The 15222-nt window shown below is 35.5% G+C and overlaps 3 protein-coding genes and 1 long non-coding RNA gene across 10 annotated transcripts; 1 reads left to right on the top strand and 3 right to left on the bottom strand.

Annotated features, from left to right (window-relative positions):
* Nucleotides 1-481: 481 nt before the first annotated feature.
* On the bottom strand, nucleotides 482-4542 carry LOC131333748 (uncharacterized). Of its 4 annotated transcripts, none has more exons than XM_058368451.1 (5): nucleotides 4315-4542; nucleotides 3909-4007; nucleotides 1130-1605; nucleotides 867-1022; nucleotides 482-745 (listed from the first exon to the last, which is right to left on the bottom strand). In XM_058368451.1, the coding sequence occupies exons 3-4, from the start codon at nucleotides 1577-1579 to the stop codon at nucleotides 870-872; spliced, it is 603 nt and encodes a 200-aa protein (XP_058224434.1). In that variant the 5' UTR covers nucleotides 1580-1605; nucleotides 3909-4007; nucleotides 4315-4542; the 3' UTR covers nucleotides 482-745; nucleotides 867-869. The 4 variants fall into 4 exon arrangements, with proteins under 4 accessions (XP_058224434.1, XP_058224432.1, XP_058224435.1 ...); XM_058368449.1 differs by having other exon boundaries at nucleotides 482-687; XM_058368452.1 differs by lacking the exon at nucleotides 3909-4007 and having other exon boundaries at nucleotides 482-687; nucleotides 1130-1650.
* A 2457-nt stretch (nucleotides 4543-6999) lies between these two features.
* LOC131332694 (protein FAR1-RELATED SEQUENCE 5-like) lies at nucleotides 7000-8758 on the top strand. The gene is made up of 4 exons (XM_058366989.1): nucleotides 7000-7247; nucleotides 7352-7463; nucleotides 7614-8256; nucleotides 8475-8758. Exons 1-4 carry the CDS (start codon nucleotides 7000-7002, stop codon nucleotides 8756-8758), a joined length of 1287 nt encoding a protein of 428 aa, XP_058222972.1.
* Nucleotides 8759-10315: 1557 nt separating this feature from the next.
* On the bottom strand, nucleotides 10316-11174 carry LOC131333747 (uncharacterized). The gene is made up of 3 exons (XR_009201889.1): nucleotides 11070-11174; nucleotides 10569-10985; nucleotides 10316-10478 (listed from the first exon to the last, which is right to left on the bottom strand). It is a non-coding gene; the product is annotated as an uncharacterized LOC131333747 (long non-coding RNA).
* Nucleotides 11175-11645: 471 nt separating this feature from the next.
* On the bottom strand, nucleotides 11646-13890 carry LOC131333746 (uncharacterized). 4 transcript variants are annotated; one of them, XR_009201887.1, is made up of 6 exons: nucleotides 13750-13890; nucleotides 13622-13667; nucleotides 13422-13532; nucleotides 12696-13303; nucleotides 12472-12612; nucleotides 11648-12351 (listed from the first exon to the last, which is right to left on the bottom strand). XR_009201887.1 is itself a non-coding variant. In XM_058368448.1 (4 exons), the coding sequence occupies exons 1-4, from the start codon at nucleotides 13809-13811 to the stop codon at nucleotides 13037-13039; spliced, it is 486 nt and encodes a 161-aa protein (XP_058224431.1). In that variant the 5' UTR covers nucleotides 13812-13890; the 3' UTR covers nucleotides 12362-13036. The 4 variants fall into 4 exon arrangements, 1 of the variants encoding a protein (XP_058224431.1); XR_009201886.1 differs by having other exon boundaries at nucleotides 11646-12351; nucleotides 12472-13303; XM_058368448.1 differs by lacking the exon at nucleotides 11648-12351 and having other exon boundaries at nucleotides 12362-13303.
* Between the last annotated feature and the right edge of the window lie 1332 nt (nucleotides 13891-15222).

Genomic DNA, 15222 nt, shown 5'->3' with positions numbered 1-15222 from the left:
TTTCTAGTGTTAAGGATCCCATCAATCAAACTTCTCCAATTTCGGGCTCATAACCAAGAAAAATGCTTCAGAATTTGAGCCATTTTCTAGTACAGATACTGATTCTCTACTTCTTTCAGCAATGGCTTATTTACAAGAAGCTACTACCTTTGGGATACAAGCTGGAAAATCCACCACTTGCAGGTGCAGCAATGCTCTCTTGAAAGACAATGGCCCCAAAAAAGTCATTTTAGATTCTTTTATTGTCCCTGTAGATGGAGCAACCTTGCGCAAGAAGTTACCGAGGTTTGATCACCGGACCAATGAGGTAACCCTAGAAATGCCCGAGCACTTGGGCTAAGGGCTTTGCTAAATGGTAAAAACAGAACACCTGCCTTCAATGAAATAATTGCCCATCGAATTCAAACGCAAGAATCCGTAATCCAAAACACAAGTTTTCAGGCAACAGGCAAGAGCTTCATTTCATAATAGAGATTGCAAGCATCAGGAAGTAGGGCAGATTTATACAAAGATCAGTAAAACATCCAGTACAAGGGTACTAAACCATGATTATATTCACAGCTCCACTACAAGGTCAGAAACCCAAAGACACCCAGAGCCAAAAGGACAGATCATGAGAGATACCGCAGATGATCCTAGCAACAAAACCCAAAATGTTCATTTTCCAAAAGAGCTGGATCCATTACACTAGCACAGAACATATGAAAAATGAGTTGACTTGCAAAAATATGGGGAACCAGAGAAGCTGAAAGAGATGAAAATTTTTTAGGGGAGGAATTAAAAGGGGCACTGATGAGCTAATATTGATGTACAAAATTACTTCCAAGTTCTGAAGAAAACAAACCAATTCAAATGTATCGACATACCTCTCAAGCATTAAATATGTTGATGCCATAATGATGACCCAACCTTTTTGCGGTGCCATCCTTGAGTACTTTTTCTATCAACTCATACTTCTTATAATTTGCCTCAAGGGTCTCTGCTTGTTGCTTTGCAAGCTTCTCTTCCTCTTCCAGTTGATACTGTGGGGGAAATAGAAGTAAGAAGTAAAAACAACTATTTGAACTTTGAAGAAGTATGCATCGTAAACCAGATGAATTGGATGATAAAGAAAGGAACCTCAATTCACCTGATGCAAGAATGAGGCTTCAGCTGCATGTCTCCTTGTCAACTCCTTAAGCTTCTTCGCAATAGTGAAACCAGGGTTCTGTGGCTCTAACCACTGGCAAGTGATCTTCGTCCCAAGCTTTTGTGGGCGATCCTCGAACATCTCCATTTCAGCAGCGCATACCCTAACAGGCCTCGGCATCCCAAAAATCATGAAGGGTTGATTACTCATTGCCTGTACAAGTTCTTTGGCCAGCTCTGGAGAGTCCATCTCCACCAATGCACAGTGTGGCATGTTACTTTCTTCTGCAAAGTTTGGAAAAAACTCAACTTTCTGGACATTCCCAAATTGATCGAACGCTGATTTCAAAATACTTTCGTTGACTTGAGGCGAAAGGTTGTCAACGTAAACAGTCCGCCTCATCCTCTCTTCAAATGCTGCAGAATCTGCTTTCACTTTCGCTGAATCCATGACAAAGTGACAATTTCAAATCTTTCCTGTGGAACAAGTCAGAGACATGTGTATCAAACTATCAGTACAACCTACTTCACAAAACAAAGAACTTAGCTCAACTCCTTTACGGCAAAATATTACTAATGCAGTTAACTTCATTTCATTGCTCAATAAAATTGTCAATGGTTTAGTTTTTACTATTTTGTTTACTTTCTGTATTGAGAGTAATATATGTAATTCTGATATGCCGTGATTTAATATAAACATATGAGCAGGTGAGAAGGTTGATTAAATTCCCAAAACCTTATTACTTAATATCTCTCTTCTTCTCTTCGCCCTATATCTTCTCTTCAAATACAAGCCCCAGTTTGACTTGTTACTATCAACTTAAACAATAAAGAGAAAATCATGAATAGGTAAATATGGCTTCAGTTCGTTGTTAGTCCGTTGCAAAAGGTCTTATTCTCTGGATAATTATTGGAAGCTCATAACTACTTTCTCGTACTGAATAATCACATTCTCTTGGCAACAAGAGGTTACAAAACACTTAAGAGGTTGGCAACATGCAGTGTGCCTCACCCGAATGTTGCACAACAAAACATTTGCCCTGCCTTGACCTTCACCTCTTGATTACAATATAATATCCTTTGAGCCTAAGCACACTACCAAAGTCCCCATCCAAAACCCATGGAAGTCTAGGACTAGTACTAACCAGCTTGGAGAAGAGACTAAATTTACTTAATCAATCACCAATACTGAAGATATATTTCATAAATACACTTCGTTTTCCCAAAAAGTGAGATCAACTCAAATGGATTCTCCTTAATAAGTTGAAGGCTGTAACTCCAAAAGGTTATTGCCCAATGTCCTGGTACGATATACCTATTTTTTGCATGATTTGCATAATGGGGCCGTAGTCATACTCCACCCATGTTTTCACCCTTGGAACCCTCAGATTTAACCATTGAACCAAGTATGCAGTGGCAGCTCCAGAATTTCCACAAGGTTAGTCATTTAAAAATTTAACTTGTACAAGTTATATTAGAAAATCAATCTGTTTTTCTAATTTAACACTGTATTTCTCAATGGTGATATGAAAGAGAACTTCAATACGTTAAACTACTATTCGCTAGAAAAAAGAAAAGAAAAAGAAGAAATATGAACTTTTTTGAGATAAACCTATATGAATCACCTGTTACTGTTAATAATCAAGTTTTCTGGATTCATATATGTTCATGTAAATTTCAAGGGTTCAAGCATCTAAATTATGATTGAGTCGAGTGTTCAAAATTCGGGAACAATTGTGCCGTGCATTCAACTTTGGAGTGAAATTGGCTAAATGGCTGAGATTAACTTATAAATTGATAGTTACAAATTTGTGAAAAATGGGTTGAGGGTATTAATGTGACTACCCATGCCAAAAAGTAGAGCCACCACACCAAGTACGCCTCTTACTTATTAATCACGTGCTAGAAAATGCACCTCCCCAGTCGAACGGTAATTTGAGCTTTTACTCTCATATCAAACAATGCCCTTAACCTTCAATGATCTGCCCAAAACATCAACCCCACAACGTTGACTAGCTTAACCACTTAACAGGTAATGCAGCTACTGGAGTTTTCAAGCACGAGTTGCTTTGTAGATTATAATCATTATATGGGGAGTCAATGATGCTAAAAAAAACCTAAATACAGGTGTACGGTATCCTGATCAAAGCATGCAAAAAAAAAAAAAATAAAAACTTTAAGTAGTTCATGTTTCTGTCAACCATTGCATTCTATTTATAAGCCCAAAGTCCTTTCTCAGGCAGTGAATACCCCAAGTGGAGTTACGAATATGTATTACAGTCAAGTGACTCGAGTCTAGGCAAGTGGAGTGGTAGCCCATGGTAGGCACCACAAACTCCCATGCATTTGACTGGGATTCAAACCTCACTAACCGGCAACCGCACCTGAGGACTCAAGTCTTGATGTGAAACAACATTATATACTCTGGACGGCCAAAGGTAATGGTATTTCAACGTATCTTCATCACTTCAAAAACAAGAAAACAGAAAAGAAACACTTGAAACTCATGATTAATCTCTAATTTTTCTCCCAAAAAGAGAAAACATAACCCTAATTCTGCAAAACGCGTGGTAATACTAAACCTTGTTTCACGAACACCATGAAATAGATAAATCACATCAGAAAAGATATATAATCCTACTATACATAAATAAAAATATATAAGGGTTCGTTTTAGGGATTCTGATTCATCAGTACCAAAATATGTACGTAAAAATTTGACATTAAGATCTACTGACGGGATTTTTTTCGATAATAAAAGGAGGAGAAGGAGAACTTACGGGTGACAGAGGTGGCACCGATTGTGGTAGCGGTGTTAATTCAGGCTCGAATACAGTTCAGGCTCAAAGCTCAAATTCAGGCTCTTGAGAGTTTTTAACCTGTTCCAAATCACAAATCACGCATATATGAGAAAAAAATTGGGAAAAAACAACAAAATTTCCCAGTTCCAAATCACAAATCATGCATATATGACAAAAAAAAATTGAGAAAAAACAACAAAATCATGACTGTTACTGAATCACAGGTAAACTTTCTATCTCCAACGGTTATAGAATTCTCCGAGTCCTTCGTAACCAACCGATCCCCTTCTCTTTCTTGACCATTAGCCGGTCTAATCCTCACCACAACCTAACCAACCCAACCAATTCAAAACATCAAATTCGAAATAATTTGAAGTAATCTTACCTTGAGAGGTGGATCTGTTGGAGTTGTTACAACTTCTGTATGAGCAACAGATCTGGTGATTTCTTGAGAGAGAGGAGTGTAATGGAGAGAAAAGAGTGCTTGATTATTTTGGAGAGAGAGGAGGTGGCGGAGAGAGGCTATGGAGGAGGCGGTGGTTGAGGAGCGGCTGAGAAGTCGATGAGAAACCCATTTTTTGAAGTGTCGTTTGTATCCACGATTCGAGAGTACAGTGGAGTGGTAAAAGAGTTTTTTTTTTTCTTTTTTTCCCTAAACTATTACTCTCTTCGTCCCATAATGTTTGGCATTTCCAAGAATGCGTGTCATTTTTAAATTGCATATATCTTTCAATTCATAATGTTTTAGGCAATTTTTTGAACTTTGTATAATAGAACAAATTAAACTCTATCAAACAGGCTCCATATTGCTTATAAAAAAATATTATGAATTAAAAGATATTGTTAATTTTTTCATAAGACTGGAATAGTGAAAGTACTAAACATTATGGGACGGAGGGAGTAATTTTTATGTAATGCTCCCAAGTGGTATGAGAGTATCATACTCTCAATGAATTACAGTCCTTAGATTGAAAATGGATAAATCACAACCCTTTGATTGAAATTAAAAACCAAAAATAGGGTGGTTTTATTAAAAATGATGTGATTTTGAACAAAAAAATGAAGAATTACTTAGCAACTTATACCATTCACTAAGAAAACACTTAGTATTGTATAAGGTAATACTTATCACACACAAATAGGCAACACTTACTATAACCCGGTTGGTCAAGTAACAAATTGCCATTAAGAAAAAAAAAAACATTACCTGAGTTTTTGGCGAAAAAATTTACAGATTTTAGGGATTTATATATTAGAAGAATTGTTTAAAAAATTGTGTTCATTTATAAATCTAGTTTAAATTTTTAAATGTATTTAATTAATTAATTTTTAAATAATTATTTATTATATATATATTTAAGTAACTTAGTTTTAAATGTTATGGAAAAAACAAGGGCCTTGTTCGTTTGGAAACTTTGGGTATTTTAGTTATGGTGTGGGTAGAGAGAGAAATAGGGTAATGATTGGAGAGAGCAGTAATGAGTGGAGAGAGATAGAAAGAGAAATGAAATTAATAACACTAAACATAGGTAATAATGTAATGATTGGAAAAATATATAGGATAATGATTGGAAAACAAAGTAAATATGTTAAACGAATAAGGCCAAGATCTTTATTAATTATAGTGATCAATTTGATATATTTTGCAAATCTAACAATTAATAGTGTTGATACTAATATACTTGGCAGAGATCAATTAACGAGAATTGATTCATTTGTAATTGATTGATCTGGTTATATATTCAGTCAATTGATCAAACGATTTGAATCGATTAAGATCATATTCGGCAGATGTGCTAGTTAACAATGATGTTGATTGATAGTGATTAATGAAAATTAATATAATTGGCTAAAGTAGGCTAACTAATTTGTTTAATTGCTTAACCACTGACTTATCTATTTCAATCTTTCAATTTACACAATTTGCAAATTTCAAAAATGGTTATTTGATGGTTAACATTAATCACTTAGCAAATGAATGAGTAACAGTCTTTGAGGTTAACATTGATCACTTGGCTAATGTAGGAATAACCACTAGTGAACTAGTAAATTGAAATATCTCATATATTTGATCATTTTTTAAAAGTAATTTTATTAATATAAATGCTTTTATTTAATTTATCATAAAAGTAATACAATAGATCCAAATAAAATTTAATATAGTAGGTAATATGACATTAATGGTGATATACATAAATGTATACCTACCCGTCATTAATGTCATACTAAAGAATAAACCTTACTTACCAAAGTATAAGGTTAGAGATACCACAAAAATTGAATTTTACGATGAATTAATATTCGTTGATAAAATTTACCACGTGGTTGACAATACTTACCATGAAGTAAGGGCAAAAAGACTATATGCTTAAACTAATCTTACCACACAAACTGATTCACGTTTTGCCAATTGCCTTGTTTACCTACCACCAATTATAACATTAATGGTACTAGATTTCTCTATACCTACCTTAAACCCTGCAAACTTATCCACTCTAACTCCTCTAGCTCTCATTCATCTTTCCTCTTGTCCAAAAAGCTTTCATTCATCTCTTCTCTTATCCAAAAAAAAAATGAAGATTTAAGAAAAAACTCGATAACAAGTTGAAGAAACTCACCAAGTAAGTTTTTTTGAGAAACAAACTGAATTTAGTTGTGATGATTATCTCATATCAACTTACCAAATGATCATAAGTTGAAAAATCTCAAATAAGTGTTTCACAATAATCTAATGAAGATTCCTAGATTTTTACGTTTTTTATGGTTATACTTACCATTAATTATGGCTTTTTTTTATACCTTTTTTTATGGTATTTTTATTACGGATGAAAACCGTATTTAAGAAGTATCAAGAGAATAAGTTCTCCATATTCATGGTAAGCATATCTAGAATTTAGTAAAAAATCTTTTTTTTTTGTGGTAATTATGATTATGGAAATGGTAGGTAATCTCCGTAGATAATATAGTTTTGCTTGTCATACCGTAGATAATATAGTATTTGTGGTTAGCATATTTATGTTAGTTTTTACCATTAACTGTGAACCTATTTGTTTGGATCAGATTCTAAGAGATGGATGATAATGTTCAAAGGAATGGAAAGAATGTAGTGAGTGACATTTGTGACGACTCTAGCAATGATGACAGAAATGACGAAAAATGGTTGGATAAATTAACGGATGAAGAAATATATCAAATGACATTTAACATGCATGAAGATGGAGAAACATTCTATAATGCCTATGTCAAAGTGAACGGCTTTAGTATTCGGAACTATAATATGCACAAGGATAATGCTGGTATCGTGAAGTCAAGAAAGTGGTATGCTCAAAAGAAGGATATAGAGACACTAAATACTTGGAGAGAGAAGATCGAATTAGAGGGCCGCATGCACTTACTAGAGTTGGACGTCCTGCTGTATTTAGTGTCGCATTGGAGAGAAGTTCTGGCAAGTACTTAGTTAATAACTTTGTGAGCGTCCACAACCATCCCATGATAGGACCTCGTGGTATCCCTTTTCTCCGCTCCCACAGGAAGGTTAGTAATTCTGATAAAGTCTCGGCCAATACTATGCATAAAGTAGGTATTAAAACAAGTCACATAATGGATTTTGCGGCGCAACAATCCAATGGATATGAGGCTGTCGGATACATGCAAAAAGATCTTCACAATCATTTTACAGCTTAGCGCAATATAGAGGTTGCGGACGGTGATGCGGAAGGTGCCTTAGCCTACTTGTGTGCAAAAGCCGAAAATGACCCCTTGTTCTATTACAAATATGACGTGGATGAGCAAAATCGGCTAAATGATCTATTTTGGAGAGATGTAACATGTAGGACAGATTATATGTGCTTTGGAGATGTGCTAATATTTGATTCGACTTATCGGACGAATGCGTATCGAAAGCCATTGGTGATATTAGTTGGAGTTAATAGTCACTTTCAAACAGCAATTTTTGGTTATACATTGTTAACTGCTGAGACTGTTGAGGCTTATACATGGGTGTTGGAAAGATTTCTTAATTCCATGGACCACAAGAAGCCTGTCTCGGTAATGACTGATGGGGATAAGGCTATACGGAGAGCAATAAAAACTGTGTTACCTGATGTTAATCATCGTTTATGCAAATGGCATCTTAAAAAAAATGTTGTCAGTAATGTCCATGTTCCCGGATTCTTAGCTGACTTTGAGAAATGCATGTCAATGTCAATTGAAGAAGAGTTTGAAGTTGCATGGAAGAATCTTTTGGACGACTATAGCCTTCACCAAAACAAGTGGGCAGTAGATGTTTATAAAAAGAAAACCTTATGGGCAGAGGCATACATGCGAGGTATTTTTTTTGCGGGTGCAAAAAGCACACAACGTGTTGAGGGAATGAATGCATACATGAATCAATTCTTGAAACTACATCTCAAGCTTTTTGAATTCGTACAATCATTTGATAGGGCTCTTGCAAAACTTCGCCATAACGAGCTAAGGCACAAGTTGAAAGTGAGAATAGTACTCTGATTTTTTCTACATGTATGAAATGAATTGAAAAACATGTAGCTGATACATATACTCGGGACATATTTAACAAGTTTCTCAAAGAATTTAAGAAAAAACAATCAATGTTTAAGGTGGATAAAGTTGAGCTTGCAAATTTTCGGGTTTACTACTTATCTCGATACCAACAGCCGGACGCCACGTGGAGTGTCAACTATCAGCCTAATGATGGCATCATGAAATGCTCTTGCTTGAAATTTGAGTCAATTGGGTTTCCATGTCAGCATATGATCTCAATCATGAAAATGGAGCATATGAGAGAAATTCCCTCTTGTTTGATCTTATAGAGGTGGACAAAAATGACAAAATTCTTCCCTCTACATGGGAGCACACCAATGCCGGAATGGGTCACGCAAACGACAAGGTTTGGGGCATTGTCAAGCGCATGTGTCGAAATTTGTTACTATGCTTCGGACCTAACAAAGGGATATAATGAGACCAATGAAGAAATCACCAAGTTAACATCCAGGATGAAGGAGCTCTATGTGTTACATATTGAGGAGGAGCAAACACATATGGGACAAAACGACAATGTTGAGGGGAAATTTATGCATTTTGGTGTTGGCGACCCAGCCATTATCAAAGGTAAAGGAACCCATAATTTGGCCAAGGACTTTATCCCGAAAATAAGAAAATGTGGCAATTGTAGAGAACCTGGTCACATAAGAACCAAATGCCCCAAATTAGTGCATGGAGATAATCTGGGAAACATGAATGAAGATGAAGACACATATGAATCAGATGTGAGCGTTATTCACCAACAATCATTTATCGGGCGAGACTCATCGATATATCACCCATCGTTTATGCACACTAGTTACATAACCAATGGTTATGAATCCTGCGTCAACCCTAATTTGGTAAGCCTTTTACTATCTAGTTAGTTGATAGACTATTATTTATTTGTCCATTCACTAATTTTCAAACTTGAACTTTGTAGACTGCTAACTGGTCAAGAAATCCTGAGAGTGTGCAAGCCCAGTTCTATGGCAGCAACATTGGAGGATGGGAAGATGATTTCGGACAAGGATTGTGAAGGATAAATGTAACCTTTATTTGTATTAAGGCAGTGAGTAAGGACAAGAAGTTTATTGTAATATTTTAATTCAATAAAACTAAGGCGATGAACTAGACAAGAACTTATTTGTAGTTATGGTAAGGCAATGAGTACGATTATTGAAATGGTAACAATGCCCAGATTTTAGCAAGCATACCCTGTTTCTATGGTAAGTATTGCTTTGGAAATGAGAAGTATGCCCAGATTTCTGTAAGTACAGTTATTGAGATGGAGTTTTATCCCCAGATTTTAGTAAGCACACACTGTTTAAATGGTAAGTAATGCTATGGACATGAGAAATATGCCCAAAATTTTCATATGTACGGTTATTGAAATGGTAAGAATCCCTAGATTTTAGTAAGCACACCCCGTTTAAATGGTAAGTAATGCTATGGACATGAGAAGTATGCCCCGAGTTTTCATATGTACGGTTATTGAAATAGTAAGAATCCCCATATTTTAGTAAGCACACCCTATTTATATGGTAAGTATTGCTATGAAAATGAGAAGTATGCCCGGATTTCGGTAAGTATATGTATGTGTATTGAAATGGTACAACCTGTTCATGGCACACTAAACACCACAAAGATACTAACCAAGATCACCATTTATCAAATACCAAGAGCCACCAATTTTACAAAAAGACAGCATTTGCCATATCAAGTTTACAACAAAAGCCACAAAGGCACCTCACATTCATCAAGTTTACAACATGATTGGAATTTGCCATATCATCAAGTTCACAAAAAGGCAGCATTTGCCATATCATTATTTGTCTCCATAACTACGTTTGTCAAAAAAAAGAACTACAATTGGTATCAAATTATCCTTTTAGTGTTGCAGTATTTTTCTTGAGCCTTTCGGATGACTTCATTCCTGATTATGTTATCCCTACAAAGGATCAAGTCCAAAACCAAGTTGTTCCTACCCTCTTCAGAAGTGAATTTCAACTACATTTAACAAAACAACCAAAGATTAGAAATAATGAGTGGTCCAAAAGAATTGTAACTGTAAGATGAATAAAAAGACTAATTCGATACCTTAGCGGCTTTTTCCTCATTAAATTGCTCAAAATCAAAGTACTTGGCAGTGTGCACACCACAATCATCACTACCTGGTTCTTGAACTGGAAGCCATTTCAGTCTTTTAATTGGTAGCTTATGTGCTTTCATGACACATCCATTATTCCCCAAGTGTTGAATTACATCATCCAAGTATTAAAGCACACACAGGACCTTCTCATTCTGTACTTTGGGTTTGCTCAGAAAAGGTAATGAATCAAGTACTTATACAACTGCATGTTTAAAGTTTACGACACACATAAACTAGTGAATGTTGTTATCATTGATTTAGATGTACACCCGTTCCAATTCTTTGAGTATCCCTGTGTATCGACTAGATCCACCATAATGCTTGACTCAAGTGCGAGAATCAATACCACCATTGAGAGCATAACTCTACAAACAAACATTAAGGAGCACTTACACATTGCTATAACCACATACTATCGTTCAAATTTCTAATGCATTACAAATACATACCGCTAAATAAGTGGGCAAGTACCATGATGGCCATAATGCATCCGGGTCTCTCTTCCTTTGTATTAAAGTTTTCTGCAAAGCAACTGCATTTATGATCTAAAAAATATAGCCCTTGGTTAGTTATTGCATTCATGTAGTCTATTACAATAGGCCTAAAAAACTATAATACTCACCTCACCCACAACCCGCCCATTCTTCCGTAAATCTTATAAAATCTGAGCGAGTTGCATAGCCTATTCCAAGTTTGGAAAGTTGATCTCTACATTATGCCAAAGTTACAAAGTTATCAATATACGAATAGAACATCATAATTTATGTACAGCTTGTAATGATTTTCTACCCTACGGACAATGTTGTGTCAAAGACAAATCTTAGGACCAACTCTCGTACTATCTCCATAGTAGGCTTCTACAAATAAATAAACATGTATGCTAATGAAGACACATATAAATTAGAAAATTCTATAAGAATTAAACTTATGATACTTAAATACTTTGTATTACCTCATTGTCTGGTTGAGATTCTTTCAACCTAGTCCTTGCCATTTCTCTTTGGCATTCCATAGTAGACTTCTACAAATAAACAAACACGTATACTAATGAAGACACATATAAATTAGAAACTTCTATAAAAATTAAGCTTATGATACTTAAATACTTTGTGTTATCTCGTTGGCATTTTTCTTCCCGGGTTGAGATCCCTTGAACCTAGTCCTTGCCATTTCCTGTTGGCATTTCTTCTACCTCTTGTTCATGCCAATAGTTGGAGGAGCCGTTGAAGACATGATATCACCAATATTAGTGGTCATCTTTCTTGGTCTCTTTGTTGAAGGCTTAATTTTAGGTTTCTTCATGTCTTGTTCCTTGTTTGTCTTCAAAGGAGACGTCAAATGACTCAATGATGACTTTTTAGTGTTTTCTTCTTGGTTTGCCTTCAATGGAGATGTCAAATGACCCGATGCTTGCTCTTTGCTGTCTTTTTTCTTGTTTGTCAAAGGAGATGTCGAACTATCAAATGAAGGCTCTTTAGTGCCTTTTTTCTCGTTGACAACGGGTGAAAGAGTGCCTTTCATATCCATGCTTACTTTAGCCGCCAATGAATTGTCATTAGTTTTCTTCCCCCTTGCATCCATTGTTTCCATTATGCTCGTTAGTTTCTTTAAAATACTGGTTAATTCTTCTATCCCTTGAACTCTTTCCATCGGTATATTTTAGCCAATCTCCCTTCCTTGATCTACGGCTATCTCTCTCTTGCCAACTCCATCCTCGACAATGATTTTGAGCTATTATGGGAAAATAGATGCTATGATGTTAAGCTATTACATATATTTAGCATTTACTACGTAAATAGACACTTAAAAAGATGAAACAAAACTAATTGATCAAAAAAATACCAAGATTACCTTTCGAGAACTGCTTTGATCGAGCCAATGTATCTTGTCCCTAATCTCTTCATCTCCCCAATGTAAGAGACGAGGTGAAGGTCGACATGCACAAGGGGAAATGCAATCTTTGGCCGGCGTGCAATGTTCAAAATAGAACAACTGTAGAGAAAAAAGAGAGATACATAATCAATTCTATAATGAAGCAACTACTTTGATGTAAAAAACAGAGTTAAGAGATGTACCATTAGAAACAATACACAGCCACGGATCACTTTTTGTCCATTGTCCTTATATTTTTGTATGCCTTTGGCTAAAAATTTAAGCACAAATTGGCTCCAATTTAATTCACTCAAAGAAGACACGTCCTTTACTGCATGTAGAAAATGTCGATTGACTCCCAATTCTGATGTTGGACATAGAACAGCCCCCATAATGACCAATACAAATGCAACCTTGAAATTATCATTGTTGTCTTTTGTGTTCCTTAAATATTTTTCCAAATGACGCAACGGAATTGAACATTGATCACCCACACAATGTGTCTCACACAAGGGAAGTATTTCAGAAAGGTTTTCTTTAAGGATCACCCTTTCACCTCATATGGCAATCCCAGTATGTGGTGCACATCTAATGGTGTAATTATGGGGCTCTTACCATGCACATATAAACAAAGTGATACGGGATCAAATTTACTAACCAACCGCTCGCAAAGTTTTCTATCTAGCCTGGTACATTTCAAACGCAAAAGACCTCCAAATCCCATTGCCTTTACACTCTCTACTTGTTGCGGTTGAAGATTGCGTATAATATCACATGCCTTCTTAAGTTGAGTTCTTGTAGTAAAGGTTTCCTAAACACAACATCAACAACTCTAATCAAATTCAAAATCAAGTAAAAATGGAAAGGATATGCATAAACATAAGTGCTAAAAAATAGAACATTTGCACCTTTGAATCTTGAGGATCAACCTTAACCTTTTGCTCTTTGTACTCTTCGGAACTTAGCTTAACCTTTTCAATGTATTTTTGTTTAGCCTTGTCTCCTAAAGCTTTCCACTTTGCACGGATTTCGCTCATTGACTAAAATTATTGAAAGAATGCAAATCCTAGTTAGATACATTGACAATCCACATGTGGGTAAACACAACTATAGAAAAAATTGTAGTTACCATTCGTTTTGATGAACTTTTCTTAGTCATCTTTGACTGTTCTTGGCTACAAAAAAATATTGTACATCAAATTGAATATTGTAACTTGTGGCCATTAAAAGATACTCAAAAGTCTCAAAAAGACATACAAGAAATATATCCATCCCTTACAAGGATGCTTTGGAACAGCTTTATGGTCTTCCTTAACCATTTTCAACTCCTAAAACAAATAGACCTGTTAAATAAAAAATTGATAGTTTGTCAAAAGCAAGGTTGAATACATATGTACAATGCATTCAATATGGAGTAGGAATAACTTGAAGTGGATGGTCTGCCTCAGATTCTGTATAAACTTTCATTTCTAGCTACTCACCACTATGTCCGGAGAGAGAGGAACTTGATACTTTTCTAGCAAAAACCTGAGTGTTTGGATGCTGTGGTACGAATACTTTTGATAGATTTGAGGGACTGTGTGAGCTCTTGGAGGCATATTGAGAAAACGGTCACCAATTAATCAGAACTTGTCTATCTCAATAGTCATATTTTATCTTTTTGCTCACAAATGTCAACAATCATATTTCTTGATTGACTGAAGTGTCACCTAGTAAGCTGACCTAAATGGGACCATTCATGGACACTACATACATCAGCATGTACATTCTAATGTGCTAAAGAGGATAATAGATTGAAGCTTGGTTCATTTTTACGTCTACTTTATATTTCCATGTCATGATCTATGTTTTTCAAGATGTCTTTCATGTTAGGCTGACAAAAACTGAGGTACTTCTATGCTACATTTGTTGATAGTATTTGTGGGTGAATTCCATATGGAAACACCGTCTATAAAGGAAGAAAAAAAGGAAGTTAGCAAATGGCTTAAATAAAAGATAAAACAGAACCAACATGTGTTCTGTAATTTTTGCTAGTTCAAAGGTTTAGAATGAACTTTTGATAGTCAGGGATCAGTTTTAAGTGGCAGGGTGAAATGGTTTTGTAACCCAACTAACGGAAGGTGTCTATCCAAAAGTCCACATGCACTTCCTCTACAAAAATCTTCTATGTCTATCCATTTCATTATTTGACTAAGTCAAACCCAAAGATTATTCACAATATAGCTTCATTAAAAGATAGCAAATATTTGACCAAGGGTTCCATAAAGCACTTTTAGAAAGGAAGAAAATGCCACAGTAATTACTCTTACCAACATTTATAGGTTATTTTAGTAGATGATTGTCAGCCAAATTAAAACACCAAAACATGTGATCAAACTTGGGGGACTCTCATGTCTGCCATTATCCCTACATTGTTCTCTTTACATTATTCAATCCCTATCTACAGAGCAAACCAAAAAACACTCCTGAGGTCCAAGATTAAAGAAAGCAAAATCCACAACCCCAGGTCAAACAAACTAAACAATTGGAATTTTCAATTACAGACTATAATGAAACGTGTGGAAATTTGAGCCAATCATGTACAGATCTAGTTTTTCAACTAAAATAATACAAATCAGTTCATAGGAGAACCCACAAACCCACGTTAAAACAAAACAAGCCAACAAACCCACGTCAAAGCTTAGCAACAAAAAAAAAATTGTCGAAGTAGGAGGCAGAGGTGTGGTTTTC

The sequence above is a fragment of the Rhododendron vialii genome, chromosome 7a, assembly GCF_030253575.1.
Source record: "Rhododendron vialii isolate Sample 1 chromosome 7a, ASM3025357v1".
Classification (NCBI taxonomy): Eukaryota; Viridiplantae; Streptophyta; class Magnoliopsida; order Ericales; family Ericaceae; genus Rhododendron; species Rhododendron vialii.
The sequence above is the reverse complement of the archived record's forward strand: the minus strand, read 5'-3'. Positions and strand labels throughout refer to the sequence as shown.

Coding starts and splice junctions, on each gene's coding strand:
- LOC131332694 (XM_058366989.1), top strand. CDS start 7,000: ATGGATGATAATGTTCAAAGGAATGGAAAGAATGTAGTGAGTGACATT. Junction 7,464..7,613: donor TTCTCCGCTCCCACAGGAAG/GTTAGTAATTCT, acceptor TTTACAGCTTAG/CGCAATATAGAGGTTGCGGA. Junction 8,257..8,474: donor GGCAGAGGCATACATGCGAG/GTATTTTTTTTG, acceptor AAAAACATGTAG/CTGATACATATACTCGGGAC.
- LOC131333748 (XM_058368451.1), bottom strand. CDS start 1,579: ATGGATTCAGCGAAAGTGAAAGCAGATTCTGCAGCATTTGAAGAGAGG. Junction 1,023..1,129: donor AAGCCTCATTCTTGCATCAG/GTGAATTGAGGT, acceptor TTTCCCCCACAG/TATCAACTGGAAGAGGAAGA.
- LOC131333746 (XM_058368448.1), bottom strand. CDS start 13,811: ATGGTTAAGGAAGACCATAAAGCTGTTCCAAAGCATCCTTGTAAGGGA. Junction 13,668..13,749: donor AAGGGATGGATATATTTCTT/GTATGTCTTTTT, acceptor ATTTTTTTGTAG/CCAAGAACAGTCAAAGATGA. Junction 13,304..13,421: donor ACAAAGAGCAAAAGGTTAAG/GTTGATCCTCAA, acceptor TGTTGTGTTTAG/GAAACCTTTACTACAAGAAC.